Here is a 17,548-nt window from a genome sequence, read left to right as displayed (position 1 = left end):
GAGGGAGCCGGCAGACATACGCACATCTTGTGGGACTGCATCAGAAATCCAAAGGAAGCAAGATCAGGAACAATCCCGCCGCGGCTGGAGGCAGCAGCGAAGAGCAACGACCATGGCCAACAGCTATGGGCCGTCCAGCAGGTCCTTGGGGCGCTCGAAAGGCAGGGACCCAGCGAGCCGGCAACGGCGAGCGCAGACCCGCGCCGAGTAACGGCAGCCTCGTAGACGACGTAGGCCTTTGTCGGGGCGCGCGAGCGCCCAACTGCAGGCACAAATAAAGTTTACTCCAATCCAATTGGGACGTTAAACCCCAATAAACTAAACCAAACCAAACCTATGCTGCTTGATAAGTAACAGCAGAATTCACGGGTTGCAATTGTGACCACAGGAACACAGCAAACTGTGAATGATGAGGATTAGTACACTTGCTCACCTGACAAGACTGTTTATTCAAGACTTCCAAGCATATATTTTTTTTTTCTTTTCAGTGTATATTACAAAAGCTTGCAGGTGTGTGTTTCAAACATCACCTCCCATGGCCTTGAACACCTGCCTCCAGTCCAACACCTAAGAGCACTGCTTCTTTCTACAGGCAGTCTAAATTAGGGCAACAGACGACGAAGAGAGATCTTTTTTGTAGTCTGCCCGCGTTGTAGTTATCAATTTTCGCATTTCTTTACTATGAGAAGACGGTAAAGTCCCATAAAATCTGCTGAATGAAGTGCGTGCACATGTCCGCTTGTGCAATTGCAGTTATTTCTATCAAATGCCTGGACAATGCTACGCTGGATGTGACACGACAGACGTCCTACTAGTTACCTAGTTTGCTCTCTTGCTTGGGAGCATCCCTTTCCAACTGTGTTTCAAACCGTGCGGTACAATGATCGTTAAATATCAGTGACCCTATTGCCTTCATGAAGAAATGTACATCACTACTGCCACTAATACTACTTACAAGTCAATGGTATGGTGGGCAACCTAAGGACATTCAATGCAACCTCATGCAACACAAAAGCTTGCAGGGCAACAAATGTTGGCACCGTGCACAAGGCCACCACAGTAATGACCCGCACGGCATTTCGCTCACAGGTAACGTGAGTCCTTGCCACACAAGCACGCTTAGTTCTCGCTGGCTGTGAACAGCCCCAAGCATCCGCATGAGGGGTGATCTCGTGTGTAAGACGCCATTCAGCTGGCCTCAATGCTGCTACGCTCCTCGTCCTGACCCAGGTAGAAGAACTCTTTGTCCTCGGGTAGTGCTCCCGATGCCCGCAGCAGGTCGGCCTTGGCGCGGAAGTACTGACGGAACCAGTCGATGTGCTCGCGCTTGCGCTGCACCGAGATGTGTGGGTTCTTGGACAGGCCCACCAGGACCAGCTCCATGAAGTGGCGGATGGGGCCCCGCTCCGGGAAGTCCGTGATCAGGTCCTCAAGGAACACGTGCTCCGCGAAGCTCACGCGTGCCTCCTCATCCAGGCCTGCAGCGTTCACACGAGTCATCATCATCATCATTAGCCTGACTACGCCCACTGCAGGGCAAAGGCCTCTCCCATGTCTCTCCAATTAACCCTGTTCTTCGCCAGTTGCGGCCACCGTATTCCCGCAAATTTCTTAATCTCATCCGCCCATCTAACCTTCTGCCGCCCCCTGCTAAGCTTGCCTTCTCTTGGAATCCACTCAGTTACCCTTAAGGACAAGTGGTTATATTGCCTTCGCATTACATGCCCTGCCCAACCCCGTTCCTTCCTCTTGATTTCAACTAGGATGTCATTAACCCGCGTTTGTTCTCTCACCCATTCCGCCCGCTTCCGATCTCTTAACGTTACACCTATCATTTTCCTTTCCATAGCTCGCTGCGTTGTTCTTAACTTAATCTGAACCCTCTCTGTTAGCCTCCACGTTTCTGCCCCATAAGTGAGTACCGGTAAGATACAGCTGTTGTATACTTTTCTCTCGGGGTATATTGGTAAACTGCCATTCATGATCTGAGAGGACCTGCCATATGCGCTCCACCCCAGTCCTTATTCTTCTAGTTATTTCCCTCTCATGATCCGGATCAGCGGCCACTACCTGCCCTAAATAGACATATTCTCTTACTACTTCCAGCATCTCTCCACCAACTGTGTGCATGCACTCAACTTTTGTTTTTCTGTTTGCTTTCGTTTTCCACAAAAATGAAAGATTTTGTAACACACATGTAGAAAAGAGCAGAACATGCTCTATGAACAGATACGCTTTGAGCCCAGGTGGTGACAATGCTTGAGAGCCTCGCCTGCTCATGATTTTGAGGATCAACTTTCCGAATGCATGCCGTGTATGTCACAACTTGTTACCATGCGCGTACTCCATCTCACAAGTTGTTCGCAGTGGAGGGCAAGTTATGAGCTCAAGGTGGCTCCAGAGCGTAAGGAAAAAACCACATTTGTGGAATTTGTTGCCTTAAGCTCGCAGCTTGCATCCTACAGCGAACAACTTGTGAGCTGGAGTATATTACACTGCCTTCACTAGCACACCTCAAGCCATCTACGATGCCCACCCAGTGACCTGTGTCAGTCCTAACTTGAAGCTTTTTAAACCATCCCCAACCCCGAACGCTGCCTTAACCCAAACAGCGAACAGGACCAGTTAGGGGTGATAAGTGCTGAATGTGAAATAATAAAAGGGCTGAATTGGCTTACTTTCTAGCTTCCTCGGTGCCGAATATAAAACAAAACAAATGAGTACAGTAGAACCCCGTTAATTTGGTCTTCAAGTAAGTGTAACTAAATGTTCGAGTTATCCAAATGTCCAGTTATTGAATGGCCTCCAAAAACTGCGAAAAACTGTTAAAGTAAAAGTAAAGAAAAATTAATTTGGTGAAAACGAGGACGATGGTGATCTCCTTTTAAGACGATCACTGTGCCACAATGCCAATTTTCCACTGTTCTGTCATAGGCTTCCATTCTTGAAGGATCTGCGATAAGGCAATCATTGTTCTGAATGCTGCGCAGCTATATAGGCACGGCCGGCTGATATGCATGGCCGACAGCTGCCGTCGCTGCGAGTGGCGGCGAAGCTCCGAAAGTGAAACCAAGCGATTGGACTCGCTCTCGGCCTATGAACGGGGTCTGCTGATTGTCAACATGCCTGACTTTAGGTGCATGTCATGTGGGTGATGGGAAACAATTCAATATGTAGTTCAGGCCTGAAGACGAATATTTGGATGGTCGCTTGTCAAGCGGGTTATCTATCGACATGACGCCGCTTCAGAGCCCATCCGAATCAATCGATGCCAGCCCCTGCAGCGTCCGAACAAACAAGCTTCTGACGCCATTGACTTACATGAGTGTTTGGTAGGAATCCGGTGGCAGTCCGAATTATCCAAATTCTCGAATTAACGAGGATAAAATTAATGCAGTTTGATGCGCCTAATTTAGCAATAACGCAGTACAAAACATACAAAATTTAATGTCCAACATCTTGAAGCCGCATGAGTCTGTGTTCACACCAGGAGAAAACACAACACTGCTAAGTCACCGCTGCTGTGTTCAACTGAAAAGAAACCGAAGGGGGCAGGAAACTACAGCAAATGCTGAGCCCCACTGACCTGCCTCGTTGTCGATGGGGAACTTCCAGAGCTTGCCCTGCTCCGTCCAGAGGATCATCTCCTCGTAGGCGTTCTTGGGTGGTGGTGTCACCAGCAGGTCCAGCTCGCGCTTCTGCAGCATTTCCCACGTCTTCAGCTGTGGCACGTCTGCAAGCATCCAAGTGACAGTGACGGCTCTCATCACAGTGTGCTATTGAAGACGTGTAACCAAACTTATGGTAAAGCAATCTGTTCCTCTGTGTGGCCAAAAAAGAGGAAAGAAAAAAAAAGGCCTTAACGGGGGAAGCTGGTCTTAGATAAAAATTTTTGTTAATGAAGTCACAATAATGGAATCTTCAAGAAATATGTGCTTTTGCATGCTGATTCCAAATATGTAATTTAATTTTATGTAAAACAAGTTTTTTTGCACTTATATAATATGTTATGTAACTTTTTGCCAAGAGCCTTCAATAAATTTTGCTGCCGGAAACTTGCTAGGACGCACACCATTGGCTTGTCTTGACATCAGACTATGCAATAAGGGCAAACTTATTATCCTGCCTATCATAGAAGTTGGGCTATAGGGTTTTGGATTTGCCACTTCACAAACGGGAAGAAACTGATGATTTCAAAATCCTATAACTCACCTTCTATAGCAGGCAGGATGATAATTTCATCCTTATTGCATAGCTTGATGTCAAGAGAAACCAATGGCATGCAGTGTAACAAGTTTCCTGCAGTAAAATTTCTTTTAAACTCTCGGCAAAAGTTAACTAACATATTGCATAAGTGCGCAACGACTTGTTGTGCATAAAATTAAATTACATATTTGGAATCGGCACGCAAAAATGCATATTCCCTGAAGATTTCATAGTTGTGACTTCATTAAAAAAAATTTATTTCTAAGACCCCCTTCCCCCATTAAGTGGTTCTGTGCAACGATGAAGTGATTCCAAGAAGCGCAATGCTAACACTGCACAGCCTACAGGAGCAGCTAAGATGCAGGAAGGGCAGCCGTAGTGTTTGAAGCAGACAGGCAATACAACAAGAGCGGGTCAGCAGTTCCCTTTTACCGATGCAAATTTACTTCGGCAACGGTGCTTTCTTAACATATCCACAACTTCGCAGTGAGCCATGGCTTCAGTGGCTGTCTGTTGCACTGCAGACGGAACGTGCATGCCAAGGTGCAATGTACAAAACACAGCAGCTCTGCATTCAGCTGAGCCACGAACATGCAAGCTACCAAGCATGTATACATGCATGCATTCTACCCATTCCCCTCCTGAAAGGAAGCTCCGGTACTTCAGCTAGACGACATTGTTGGTATCCCTAAATCGAGACTTTCAGAAGACTGGCAATGCGACACGAAAAAAGCACACCCCAGTGCTCAGAAACCGAAACCGAAATCACTCAATATAAATATAATGCAGTAATAAATTATTTACCGCACGTGTACGAATTGCACAGCATGCATCACACGACCTGGGGCAATACACAGCGTTTGAAACAAAGAACACGCCAACCAAAAATCTGATGTCTCCGCCCCTTTAAAGGAGCTCACTTGACACTAGTTAGATCTGAGCCTACATTTTAAAGGAGCTCCTTTGGGCAAGTCGAAGATCACTGGACCAACTGCAAGAGTGTGATGCCAGACGTACCTGTGTTCTCTTCGATGTCCTTGGAGAAAATGCCAAGCCGTCTGTCCACGTCAAGGACCAACTTCTCCTCAACACTGCTCACAACAAACACACAAAAAAAAGAGAAGCTACCATGAGATCCAGCAACTTCAACTGGTAAAATTTTGCAACTTTAGCAAAAGCTTTTATCATCTGTAGTTAACCCTAAGCAAGCTTGCATGGGAGAAGTGTTTCATGATTCCAATGACTTCAAATTAACGACATTTTGCTGTATTCCGAAACATCTTCACATTGCACTGTCTGGCAGTGGCAATCACACTGATTTAGTTCACACACCAAAGCCTCTCAGAGCGCTCTGCACTCCCAGAAGCAAGCAGCCCGAAGCGGATGGGCTGGCAGTAGCGAGTTGCCCTGAGCTTGTGGAAAACGTGCTCCTCCTTCACCTCAACACGGCCGACCTTCATCATCATCATGCATCAGGACAGAATCAGCTGGGCAAGAGAACACTGTAGTGAGAGGTAAGCTTCCTCATGGGGAAAGCGGAAGCAGCTACAAGGGCACCACCGAGAGAGCTACCTGGTATTCTGCAGAGACGGTCAGAGTCTCTTCATGATCCAGCCGGCGTTGCGATAGATTGTGGTTGCACCCTCTCAACGCTTCCGCGGCAGGCGCACGAGAAGATCCTGCACCCTGCTGCTAGACATCTGGTTCTATAGACATGAAGTAAGCACAGCAAACATGCGCTCAAGCCACCCATCCCTGCAAATGTCCGGATGTGGCATTGCCCCTGGACTGCGGTGCACACGGGAAGACCCGGCCGCAATTCTCAGCGCGTGCAAGCGTTCACCGCCAATACCACTGAAGTTGCAGCCCCGCCCGGAGCCAGAAGCACCAGAAGTCCGGCAGCACGGCATGGAATCTTCCTGCATGCCTACCATGAAAGGCAATGAGAATGTGCAGTCACAACCGCTCGCGACGCTGACTGGATCCTGAAGAGACTCTCACTGACTTCGCAGAATCCTGCATAGCTGCCTCGGTGGCACTCCCGTAGCTGCTTCCACTTTTCCCACGAGCAAGCTCAGACCTCGCTACAGTGTTCCCCCACCCAGCCAGTGCTGTCCCGAAGCATGATGATGGTGAAGGTCGGCCGCGTTGAGGTGGAGGGGGAACCAGGTTTTCCACAAGCTGAAACTACTGGAGGGATGTGTCCGGAAGCACCAGCCAGAAAATTCATTAACAGGCCTCTGTTTATAAACTGCAGCACACTGCGGTGCCACTGCTTTTCTCTGATCCTGTGCTGCACTGGCTTTGGTGGCACTGCAGTATACAGAACCAGACAAAGACTCACTTGCATTTCAAGCACCCCCTCTCAGCTTTTTATTCAGCAAATTTTAGGCAAATTTCACCGCAAATGGAGACAAAAACTTTGAAGCGAAACTCTCCCTCTGAACAAATGCACCAAGAAGTGCAGGAGGTCACACACAAATACTATATGTACAGACTCTTTCAGAATTTTAGAAGCTCAAGGTGTTTGCTTCTGGGCCATGTTGTGTGGCTTATTACGTAATGCCAGTGTTCCAAATCTCTTGAAGCGAGGTGGACTCTCCACCCTTTGCCTCCAATAGTACAGACTGCCACAGACACCACAAGAGCTCCACTACGTGGTTTAGAAAACTTCTTGAGCTCTTTACTTACGACAAAGGCTGAACAAGTAATGCAAGAACAAGAATGAATGCGTTTTCAACACACATGGCACTGGCAATGCCCGAATAGGATAATCTCACAAAGTGAACCTCAACTAAATTTCTCAGAGCCTCCGTAGCGCAGCTTGTTCTGCCATTAAATGCACACCGTAGAATGCTTCTCTCAGTTACACTGGCGAATTGTTTGAGCTCAAATTTCGCACAGAAATGACATTTGGTTGGAAGTGTTTTATGCTACATTTGATAGGGGCACTTACTCAAATGATAAAAAAATTTCGGATAATTCGTGTTGTCTATGGCGATGAAGGAACAAAACAAGCCGTTATCTCAGCGAATGCACCAGTGGCTCCATCTCGTTTGTCAACCGTGGAGATTTGGCAAAGAATGGAGAGGGGAAAGATGCTTTATCAAGAAACCCTTTAAATTTATTGGAGTTTCAGCGAAACTAAGTCTAGTGCAATTGAAAAAGCGTCTTCAAACCTCCTGCAAAACACCCCTCCCTCCACCCCCCCCCCCCCCCCCCTTCCACCCCTCCTCTTTGCCGAATCTTCATGGACGACAACCGAGATGGCATCATCGGTGCAATCAGTAAGATAACGGCATGTTTTGTTTCGTTGTTGCCACAAAGGAAGTGAATGTTTGACTTCTTTGATCAATTCAGGCAAGTACCCCAATCAAACGTAGCACAAAACAATTCTGTCGACCAAAGTCCATTTCTGTGCGAAATTTGAGCTCGAACAATTCACCAGTTTAGCTGAGAGAAGCATTCTACAGCACTGTGGAACAGTCTGTACAATGATCTCAGCGCTTGAGCTTCACCTGTACACTTCAACAACATGCTGTTGGAAACAAAGCTGCCACCAGAAGATGCGCTATGCCAGCTTGGTTTGGAAAAGCAGAAACAAGACACAACACATAAGCCACTGCAGCACCTTAAGCATATGCACGAAGTCTTATTTCTAACTTCCTGCTGTGTTTGAGAGGCTACTCATGAAAGAGACAAGAGATTTTTATACATGTTCCCACAACTATATTTAAATAGCACCTAAGCGATTCTGTGAATGGGGACACTGGAAACACAGCAGGCAATTCATTTGTGTCGAGACAGACTTGGCTCCAAACTCTCATCACATCTCATGACTCGCCATCAATGGTACAATTCTTCCAAAATTAGCTGTGGTCCCAATCTTTACTACTGTGGTTATGAAGAAACCAAATCATCATCACTAGACTCATGCTAACCAGAAAAAAAAAAATAGTTGATTCTGAGACACACTGAGCGCTTTTCAGACGGAGATGCCACAGCTTGCAATGCCAACACCATTTTTAAAACACTGCCTCTAACAAATTCCTTTCAAAACAATCTGTTCCTGTTTCTATCATGTAAACAAGTAAATATATACATACTACATATACCTAAACCCCTCCAGGGTCTGTAGCACAGTGCTATGAAAAAGAGTGCGTCTGCATAGCTCACACTGTTCAAAACGATCATAGCGATATAATAGCGCAGATTAAGACAGGACACACGAAGACACGAACAACACGTAGCGCTCGTGTTGTTCGTGTCTTCGTGTGTCCTGTCTTAATCTGCGCTATTATATCGCTATGATCATGCACCAACAAGCCCAAAAAGCTACGCTTTTGGACTGTTCAAAAGTCAACTCCTCACTTCAGCAAAATAGAGACGTGAACTTCTTGGCGTGATTGCATCTACACGCACAGAGTGACTAGCAAAGGATGACGAGGATGTCCGTGTGATAAAAACAAGTGCTGTCAGTCAGTGCTCACTCTGTTTCTTTTTTTTTCATCATCCTATTTTGTGAGCCACTCTCTCCAAACCCAGACTACGATGGTTAACAAAAAGGATAGAGGATAGTTGCGGGCTTTCAACGCAAAGCAGGCACCACCCTGTCACTCTGGACCAGTGCCTTGTACTTAATTTATGTATTTATTTATTTCCAAATACTGTTAGCCCTTGCGGGCTGTTACAGAGTGGGAATGGTATAATCGGTCAGTACAGCACAATTCCAGCTCTTGTACAAAAGTTTCAAGTGAACAAGTTTTTGTTGAATACGTGTCGGTCAAGGTTATTCCATTCTATAATTGCTTTAGGCAGAAACGAAAACTTATAGACATCAACTCTCGGCATGTATGACATAAATACGAAGCAATAGTTAGTACACGATGACAGTCTTCCGGGTGGTCGCGAGTACAAGCTGGAATCCAGATTGAACATATTGTGATAAAGCTGATAAAAAAACTTTAGCCTAGAAATTTTTCTGCGCATAGCCAATGTTGGTATCTGTGCTCATAAAAGAAGTTCTGATACGGACTGCATTCATTGGTAAGACGAAAATATAAACCATACTGCCAATCTTTGAACACAGGCTGGAGCCTTAATTTTTAACAATTCGTTTTGCTGGGCAAGTTGAAAGCACAAAACGGACAAGGGACCAAGGAAAGAAGACGACACGGGCGCTGTCTAGCAGCTGAGTAACTAGACAGCGCCCGTGTCGCTTTCTTTTTCCTTGCTCCCTTGTCCGTTTTGCGCTGGTCCACAATATGCCTTAATTTTTATTTTGCTTTCAGTTCCACCATGATATCTGCTATTCTGGGTGACACAGGCTGTTGTGGTGGTCACTCACCGTTGTTGGCTGCCCGCTGCCTGCCACCGAGCAGCGGCCTTTGCGTCCTTGCTGACCTGCTCGGTCAGTGCGTCGATAGTGCCCGGCAGAAACTCACTCTGGGTTATACCGAGGTCGTGGGCTCGATCCCCACGTGTGTACGCGCCATCTCTCCTGCCCTGCTTGGCCTTCTTGCGCTCGATCTTCATGCCAACAAACAGGTCGCTGCGCACGACACACAAGACCAAGTCAAGACACCTTTCAGTGCTGAAATGGCACTCTTGAGAACCATGAGATGCATTATTATAATCGAGGTAAACTGCTGTGAATGTCCACAAGATCTTTTAAGGGCAATGGCTGTCTTTGTTAGAAAAAAAAAAAGGGGGGGGGGGGGGGGGGGGGTCCCGTCAGCAGTATAAGTCTCTGTAGTAAAATGGCAGTTTGGGCGAGTTGGTTATGCATCTTGTAATAAAACAGCGCAAGGACACAGGACAAAAACGGAGAGAAGACACACACGGTGCTGATGTGTGTCTGCTCTCCGTTCTTGTCCTGTGTCCTTGCGCTGTTTTATTACAAGATGTATAAGTCTCGTCAGCAGTATATTTGTATTTCCCATGCTTCCGCATACAGACTTTGTTCATTTTGGACGATATGAATTTTTTAGCAACCCCGCGAGATTCGTATCATCAAGATTCTATTGTACTTGGTCATGCAATCAAGTGTGGAAAGATGAAAAAAAAAACACCATACATAAAGACCATTTCTATCTTAGTTATGGAAGGAGTACCAAATCAATTTGTGATCAATATTCGGAGCTTATTACAATTGCAAACATCGTGCAGGGCTGTCAGCCACACACTCTATGTACCTCCTGGGTAAGTTCCTGGGGAGTTTTGAAGAAAATTTGCTGCGGGAAACTCGCTGAAATAGATGCAATTGGGTTCTCTTGATACCAAGGAATGCAGTAAGGGTAAAATTATCATCCTGGCTATCACAGAACTTCAGCTACAGGGTACTGAAGCTGCCGCTTCAGAAACAGGAATACACATTTTCTGAAGCGACAACTTCAAAACCCTATAACTTAAGTTCTATGATAGGCAGGAAGACAATTTTACCCTTAATGCATTCTTTGGTGTCAAGAGAACCCAATAGCATACATTTCGGCAAGTTTCCCGCAAGAAACTTTTTTCAAAGCTCTTCACAAAATACATGCATAAAAATTATGTAAGTGCTCAAGCAATTGTTTTACATAAAATTAAATGACATATTTAGAATCGGCGTACAAAAATACATATTCCCTGAAGATTTCTTGACTGTGACTTCATTAATAAATTTTTTTTTTCAAGACCAGGCTCCCCCTTAATGGCAGCAAATAGATACGTTCACATCAACACATAACAGTTAATGGCAGCAAAGACCTCCTTACCATTCTTGCAGAAGCAGTAGCGCTTTACACCAACACATTAGGCCATTAAACCTAGCATGAACACACAGAACGCAATCTAATATACTGCTGCGAATTTAATGCAGACAGCTTTGATGTGCTTCGAAGTACATAGCAGCTATCTTCATGAAATATAATATTTTTTTGTTATGAGTCCTGCACTGAAACTGAGGAGCCTGTTTCCAATGATGTGCAAGTTCACAGGCAGTGCCGATGTGTTCCAGCACTCTACCCCTACTACTACATGCTCAAGAACACAGGAGTGACAATGGACACCTTCAATATTTACAAGAGTTTTGAACGGCAACAAGACGGTGGGGTAGCAGACATCGACGGGCTCCTACCTCAGTGTGGCCGCGTTGTTGTCCTTGTCGGGGGTGACGTGCTGGTTACCCTGCCTCTCCTCGGCGTGCATTCTAAGCCTCGCCAGCAGCTCTGACTCTGTGCGCTCCGCGTCATCACCCAGGCCGGCTGCAACGTTCCTGGCGGCCTCCACAACTGCCTTGCCCAGACCACGAGCCCTGCATTGCAGCCAACGCTTAAAGTCAGGGAGGTATTGGCAAGGGATCTGTGAGACCCCCCTCATGCTAGACTGTAGGAACTGCATGAATCCAAAGCGAGCAAGCATTTTTTATTCTTCTGTTCAGTGGTGGCCGGAACATTTCTTCTCTATCGTCTCAAAAAATTCAAGGGGGCACTTTGTTGACCTAAAGTGCGGTGAGGCGAAAGCCTTAAGCGCGGTGTTGCTGCCTGTGTCACTGATGCGTTGTTAAGATGTTAGGCTTCGCCTCTAAGAGTGAAACACGACAGCGTCATGCAACGCTGCCAGGGAGTCCATAGAACGCCATCGCCGGTTCGGTTCTACACCTTGCTTGTCGGTAAATTGGTTTTTGAGGAAAGGAAACGTATCTGTTTCGCATATCTTAAACCTCACTAACATGAAGGGAGGAAGATGGGAGTGAACGAAGACACCTAGACGCGCCTTTGTTCATTCCAAACCATCGAGCTGGCAAGTGGTTAGCATGCTCGTCTCGCACTTCGGTGGCCGGGGTTCGATTCCCCAACTCGACCAATTTCCTACTCGGTTTTATTTATTTATCTGGCCTGGCTAGAAGTGTTAATTAGACTAATTGGGTAATTAAGCAATTAACTAAACTCAGTAACACTTACTTGGAGCATCACTATACGATCCCTTTAATTGGTTGCATGGTTACTAACCAAAGTACAATTGTACCCGTTTGATATTCGTGCACTGTGACGTCACGACCGTTTCGACCAATTGAAAAGCGTGACATTTCTGTCGACAACTCCTGCTAACAACAATGAGGCATTAAAGGCTTCCGCCTTAAAATTTCGTTGTGATTGATCACCATCATCATCAGCCTGACTACTCCCACTGCGGGGCAAGACCTCCCCCATGTCTCTCCAATTAACCCTGTCCTACGCCAGTTGCGGCCACCGTATTCCTGCAAATTTCTTAATCTAATCCGCCCACCTAACTTTCTGCCGCCCCCTGATACATTTGCCTTCTCTTGAATAGTGGGAATCATTAACATGTTTTCTAAAACCAGAGACAGAGAAAAATACAAAGCTGGCCAGAGCTGGCTTCTCAGCTCCAAGACTACACAGAAACACAAACAACAACGAGCACACTGGCATAGCGTGAGGATCACTTGTTCAAGGTCTGTGACATAAACTGAGCAAACAATGACTTTTAAAATAAAAATGACTTCTCATTTTCGTATGAAACAATGAGTAAAAATGGCCGCCAGCTGCTTTCTCTCACTTCCTCTCCACCTGTGCTCGAATCACTGGAGACCCTCCTTCGATGGAGCCAGACTTTAGGCACTGACTGCAGCCAAAATAAAACATAGGCGGTGGTAACCCACTTCGTCGCACTTCACCAAAGCCGTGCTGCACCACATTTCCCACTAGGGTGCTTCAGTGCAGCACCATTTCCCACGGTCTCACCCTACAATCTGGTGACTTCACACATAAGGAGTAAGGAATACTCAAATGCACACATGCATGCAGTATAACCTCGTAATGCACAGTGAATCAAATGATATACAAAGCGTAGAAATGTACTTTTCATTTCTGCTCACGTAACTAAGTGAATTGCTAGCATGCTTGAAGTAAGGGTCTTCTCCAATATACTTATATAAGCAGGGTCAAAGTACAAGCTAGCAAAGATGCAGGAAACCCGATAAAAGATAAATTTCTGCAAAAGCTAAGCCTAATGACAGAAAGCAAAAAATTTCTGTGGTTGTAATGCTGTATTCACAAATTAAGGAGACGTTTCGCATTTTGCATTTGATTTCCTGCTTAAGCCCGTGCGTTTGCACAAGGTTTTATGGCCCTCAGACATTCATGAAGTATCAAAATGAGCTAAATTCATTTAAAGTGGAATCATTTTTTTCCTCATGATTCTGACAGTTTTATACATTGTCTTCAAGAGGCCATCAGTGATGCAATCCTGAAAGTTCACAACTTACCGGACATTTTCAATGCCTGGGCATTACAGGGATATTCATCAGGGCGGGACATACAACCAGTTTTGTAGACTGAGCAAAGAATGATAAGCAGGCAATTAAAGGCAAAACTGGACAACAGATGATAATTTTCAGGTCATGTGCCTCTACTAATCTGCTCAGCAACTCTGTGGTGCTCTACTTTTATGCATGTGTTACCTCTAGAAGTCAGTAACTATGGCGAGGTGTTGCTCAGTTTCCTAACCAATGCCTTGTTAACCCTTTTAGGTGCTTTCTGCACAATTGTGTGCACAAAAGCCACCACGGTGGCTCAGTGGTTATTGCCCTCAGCTGCTGAGCCAAAAGACGGGGGTTTGATTCCAGCTGCAGTGGTCGAATTTTGAAGAAGGCGAAATTCTAGAGGCCCGTGCACTGTGCGATGTCAGTGCACATTAAAGACATATGGCAATTTGTTCTGCAGCTGATGCCATTGTGTGGTGAAGCAAGAGCAACAGTTTATGTGCACAATACAAAACCCAGTGTTCTGCTATAGGAGAAAAAATAACTCACTTTTGAGCCTCTTCTTTTAATGCTGGCTTTTTTGGCAGTCCAGGCTTGGCCAACTTAAAGGAGATGCTGTTGGGATCTGTGCTTGCGATAGACTCAATCTGTGAGAACAAACACCCACGGTCACACACTGCTTTCAAAGACTGACAGTTATCGGAGATTCTCAGTTGGTCGAAAGAGCGGTAGACTGGCACTTAAAAATTCAGGGGGGCGCTTTGCTGACCTAAAGTGAGGTGAGACGAAAGCCTTAAGCGCGGTGTTGCTGGTTATGTCACTGATGTGTGGTTAAGATGTTAAGCTTTGCCTCTAAGAGAGGAACGCTACAGCATCCAGGGTGTCCACAGAACGCCATCCCCCATTCAACTTTACGCCTTGCTCGGTTTTTGAGGAAAGGAAATGTATCTGTCTTGCATAGCATATCTCAGTGGACACTTAAACCTCGCTGTAAAGGAAGCGAAGAAGATGGAAGTGGAGGAAGACACCATATTCACTGGACGCGCCTTTGTTCATTCCAAACTATCGAGCTGGCATGGCGGAGTGGTTAGCGTGCTCCTCTCGCATTCCGGAGACCCTGGTTCAATTCGCCAACTCGACTAATTTCCTACTCGGTTGTATTTATTTATTTTACTTGGATCATCACTATACCATCCCTTTAATTGGTTGCATGGTTACTAGCCAAAGTACAATTGGCCCTGCTTGAAATTAGTGCACTGTGACGTCACGACCATTTCGACCAATTGAAAAGCGTGACATTTCTGTCGACAACTCCCGCTTACAACGATGAGGCATTAAAGGCTTCTGCCTTAATTAATTTATTTATTTACATATACTGCAGCCCTTCCGGGGCTATTGCATGAGTAATGGAAAAAACACAACAAAAAATAGCATAATCAACAGTCAACAGCATAATCACAGATTTTCAATGACATTCAAAAAGTGTTCTAACTGCAGTGACAGTGCATCACTAAGCAGAGAATTCCAGTGTTCAACAACATGACAGAAGAAACTAAATTTTAAAACAACATCTGTGTATGCGTGAATAGGTGACACATTCAAAGAATGATAGTACCTTTTAGATAAAGGTTGAGAAAATTGTAGGCACTGCTGCTATCTATGTGCTTAAAGGTGCACTATAGAGTTTTCCGAGATCGTCTTTTTTCCGCGGGAACTCGATCAACACGCTCCAGGCATTCTTAGAAACGTCTAATTATTGTCCTGAGCGGCCGATTTCCCTATTAAATCAAATTAAACGTCCGGGCAAACGCCTTTTTTGTTTTAATTCACCTCCGAAAGTAGGCAGAGCCAGCCAATGCATGGAGTGCTTTTCAGCCAGTCGCGTGGCAGCTTGCCGCTCTGCCATCAGCAGAGTGATATGTAGAGCAAAGAGTCCATGCGTATATTTACTTCCATGGGCCTAATTAGTGGCCATGTTGTCTGCAACTGAAACTATTTATTCACGGAAACATAAAAAACAAAATAAAAGCAAAAGTGAAGCCGCCACGTGACCGGCTGAAAGGCACTCCACACGTTGGCCGACTCCTCCTACTTTTAGAGGAGGGTTAAAAAGAAAACAAAGGCAGGAGCCGGGTTCGTTTAATTTGATTTAATAGGAAAATTAGTCGCATAGAACAATAATTTGAAGTTTCTAAGAACACTCGAAGCATGTAGATTGAGTTCCCATGGAAAAAGAAGAGCTCAGAATTCTCTTTAGTGCACCTTTAAAGGTATATACGAGCATCACCAGCCAGCACCTGCCGTGGAGGGCAAGTGGATACACACACAGCAGACGAACAAATGTGTCTGCTCCTTCACCCATTTTATTTTGGCCACCGCTCTCGGAAGGGGACACAAGAAAACTGGCCGAACAGCGTTTTCTGACTGCTTTCCCTAGCCATCTAATTAAAAAACGACTTTTACATGCGAGCCCGGTGAACACTGTCTGCACGTTCCCTCGCAGCTGGTGCACAACTCAGCGAAAAAAAAAAGTGAAGATGCAGGGTTTGCCAACATTATCTGCCAGAAAAAGCTGCTATTCAAGACGAGTTAACGTTAGTTTTAAATAAGTTTCATAAGACATTGCGCTTAAATGATAAAAATTCAGTGCATTTTTGGTTAATTTAGACTCTTTTATTTATTCCGCGAGCGCGGTGTGCTAACATGACTGGGTTAAGTCCGTGTATTGTGTTTCGTGTCTTTATATAGTGTTTTACTGTGTAGATGCTTTCGAGTGTGCGTGATTATGTTTTTTGTTGCTCTCTTCTACAATGTAATAGGGCACTGTGTACACTTCTCTTATCCTCTTTAATGACTTGTTACGTGTACAATGCGCTTGATGACAGATTTGTTGGTATTTTTGCTTTTTTTTCCCACCACTCCTGTAATGACCCTTCAATAGGGTTAACAGTATCAATAAACAAACAAACAAACAAACAAACAAACAAACAAACAAACAAACAAACAAAACCAGATGGAAACTTTGTTTTCGCTTGCATGTGACTGAGAACAAGGAAACTTTTGGAGTGCAATACGGCTTGCAAGAAAAGCGCGTTGGCATTGCTTTCCTGCCAGTGTGGAAGTTCCACAATAGTTTAATACAAGGGCTGGAATAAGAAATGGTACAATGTTCACAGAGGGATTATCAGAGTGAGAACATGGTCACATAGATGTACAAACAAAACAAGAGTGGCGTAGATTGATTTTTGAAGAACCAGCACACAATGACGAGGTGCAGCCTTTACATTTTCAAATGGAGAAAAGGCAAAGACACGAAGAGAGAAGCTACAGGACGCTCACCGACACTTCACCGACAAGAATCAAGTACCGCCTTACGGGTCTACTTCTGAGTTGGAGGTGAGCAGTGACCAGCATAGGATCTGCGACTGTCATGTAGCTTTTTTTTTCGTGTCTCGCATTTATTATTTCTTTCTTTTTCCAAGATGAATGCATGCCAACCAGCTAGCCGAAGTCGCTACTCTTTCTGACCTTCATGTCGGAGAGCAGAGCCGACAATTTGTCTAGCGCTGCTTTCTTCTGGTCAGCTGGCTGCTCGCTCTTGGCAGGCTGTTCACTCTTGTCTGCCGGCTCGTCGGAGTTCTGGCCGGTCGACGAACAGAAGGGCCTGGCAAAATGCTGTCCCCATCGGCCCGGCCTCGTACCCCGAAGTCGCTGGACGCACCGCACGCCAGCAAGCATGGCTCTGCAACGAGACCACTGATCCGGTTAAGCGCGCAACACCCACGGCACAACAAGACAGAAAGAAATGTGCTGATGTTCTCTCCTTTGCTGCATTAGTAAGAAGAGGGCGAAAAAGCGGTGTCCATCGCCTCTTGGGAAAGATTCGCACCTGTGGCTGAAACCAACACGGGAATAACACATGGACGCCGCCATGATTGGTGTGCTACCGCAGAGCCATTCGCGTCAGGACCAGAAACTACATTTTATCAAAAATTTGCTGTTGCATTATTGAGCACCAAAATTTAACATTTCTGGGTAATTTACTGCATAGAACTAAAAATATTTGCGACTATTTTTAGA

The 17,548-nt window shown here is 45.5% G+C and overlaps 1 protein-coding gene across 1 annotated transcript; it reads right to left on the bottom strand.

The window, feature by feature from the left end:
* Positions 1-429: 429 nt before the first annotated feature.
* mRpS31 (mitochondrial ribosomal protein S31) lies at positions 430-17,441 on the bottom strand. Its single transcript, XM_089572230.1, has 8 exons — positions 17,358-17,441; positions 16,997-17,210; positions 14,018-14,115; positions 11,321-11,497; positions 9,554-9,757; positions 5,224-5,297; positions 3,587-3,733; positions 430-1,478 (listed from the first exon to the last, which is right to left on the bottom strand). The coding sequence occupies exons 1-8, from the start codon at positions 17,399-17,401 to the stop codon at positions 1,189-1,191; spliced, it is 1,248 nt and encodes a 415-aa protein (XP_089428356.1). The 5' UTR covers positions 17,402-17,441; the 3' UTR covers positions 430-1,188.
* Between the last annotated feature and the right edge of the window lie 107 nt (positions 17,442-17,548).

Source organism: Amblyomma mixtum, chromosome 2, assembly GCF_055824585.1.
Source record: "Amblyomma mixtum isolate Tamu chromosome 2, ASM5582458v1, whole genome shotgun sequence".
Classification (NCBI taxonomy): Eukaryota; Metazoa; Arthropoda; class Arachnida; order Ixodida; family Ixodidae; genus Amblyomma; species Amblyomma mixtum.
Note: the sequence above shows the minus strand (reverse complement) of the source record. Positions and strands in the feature narration are given on the sequence as shown.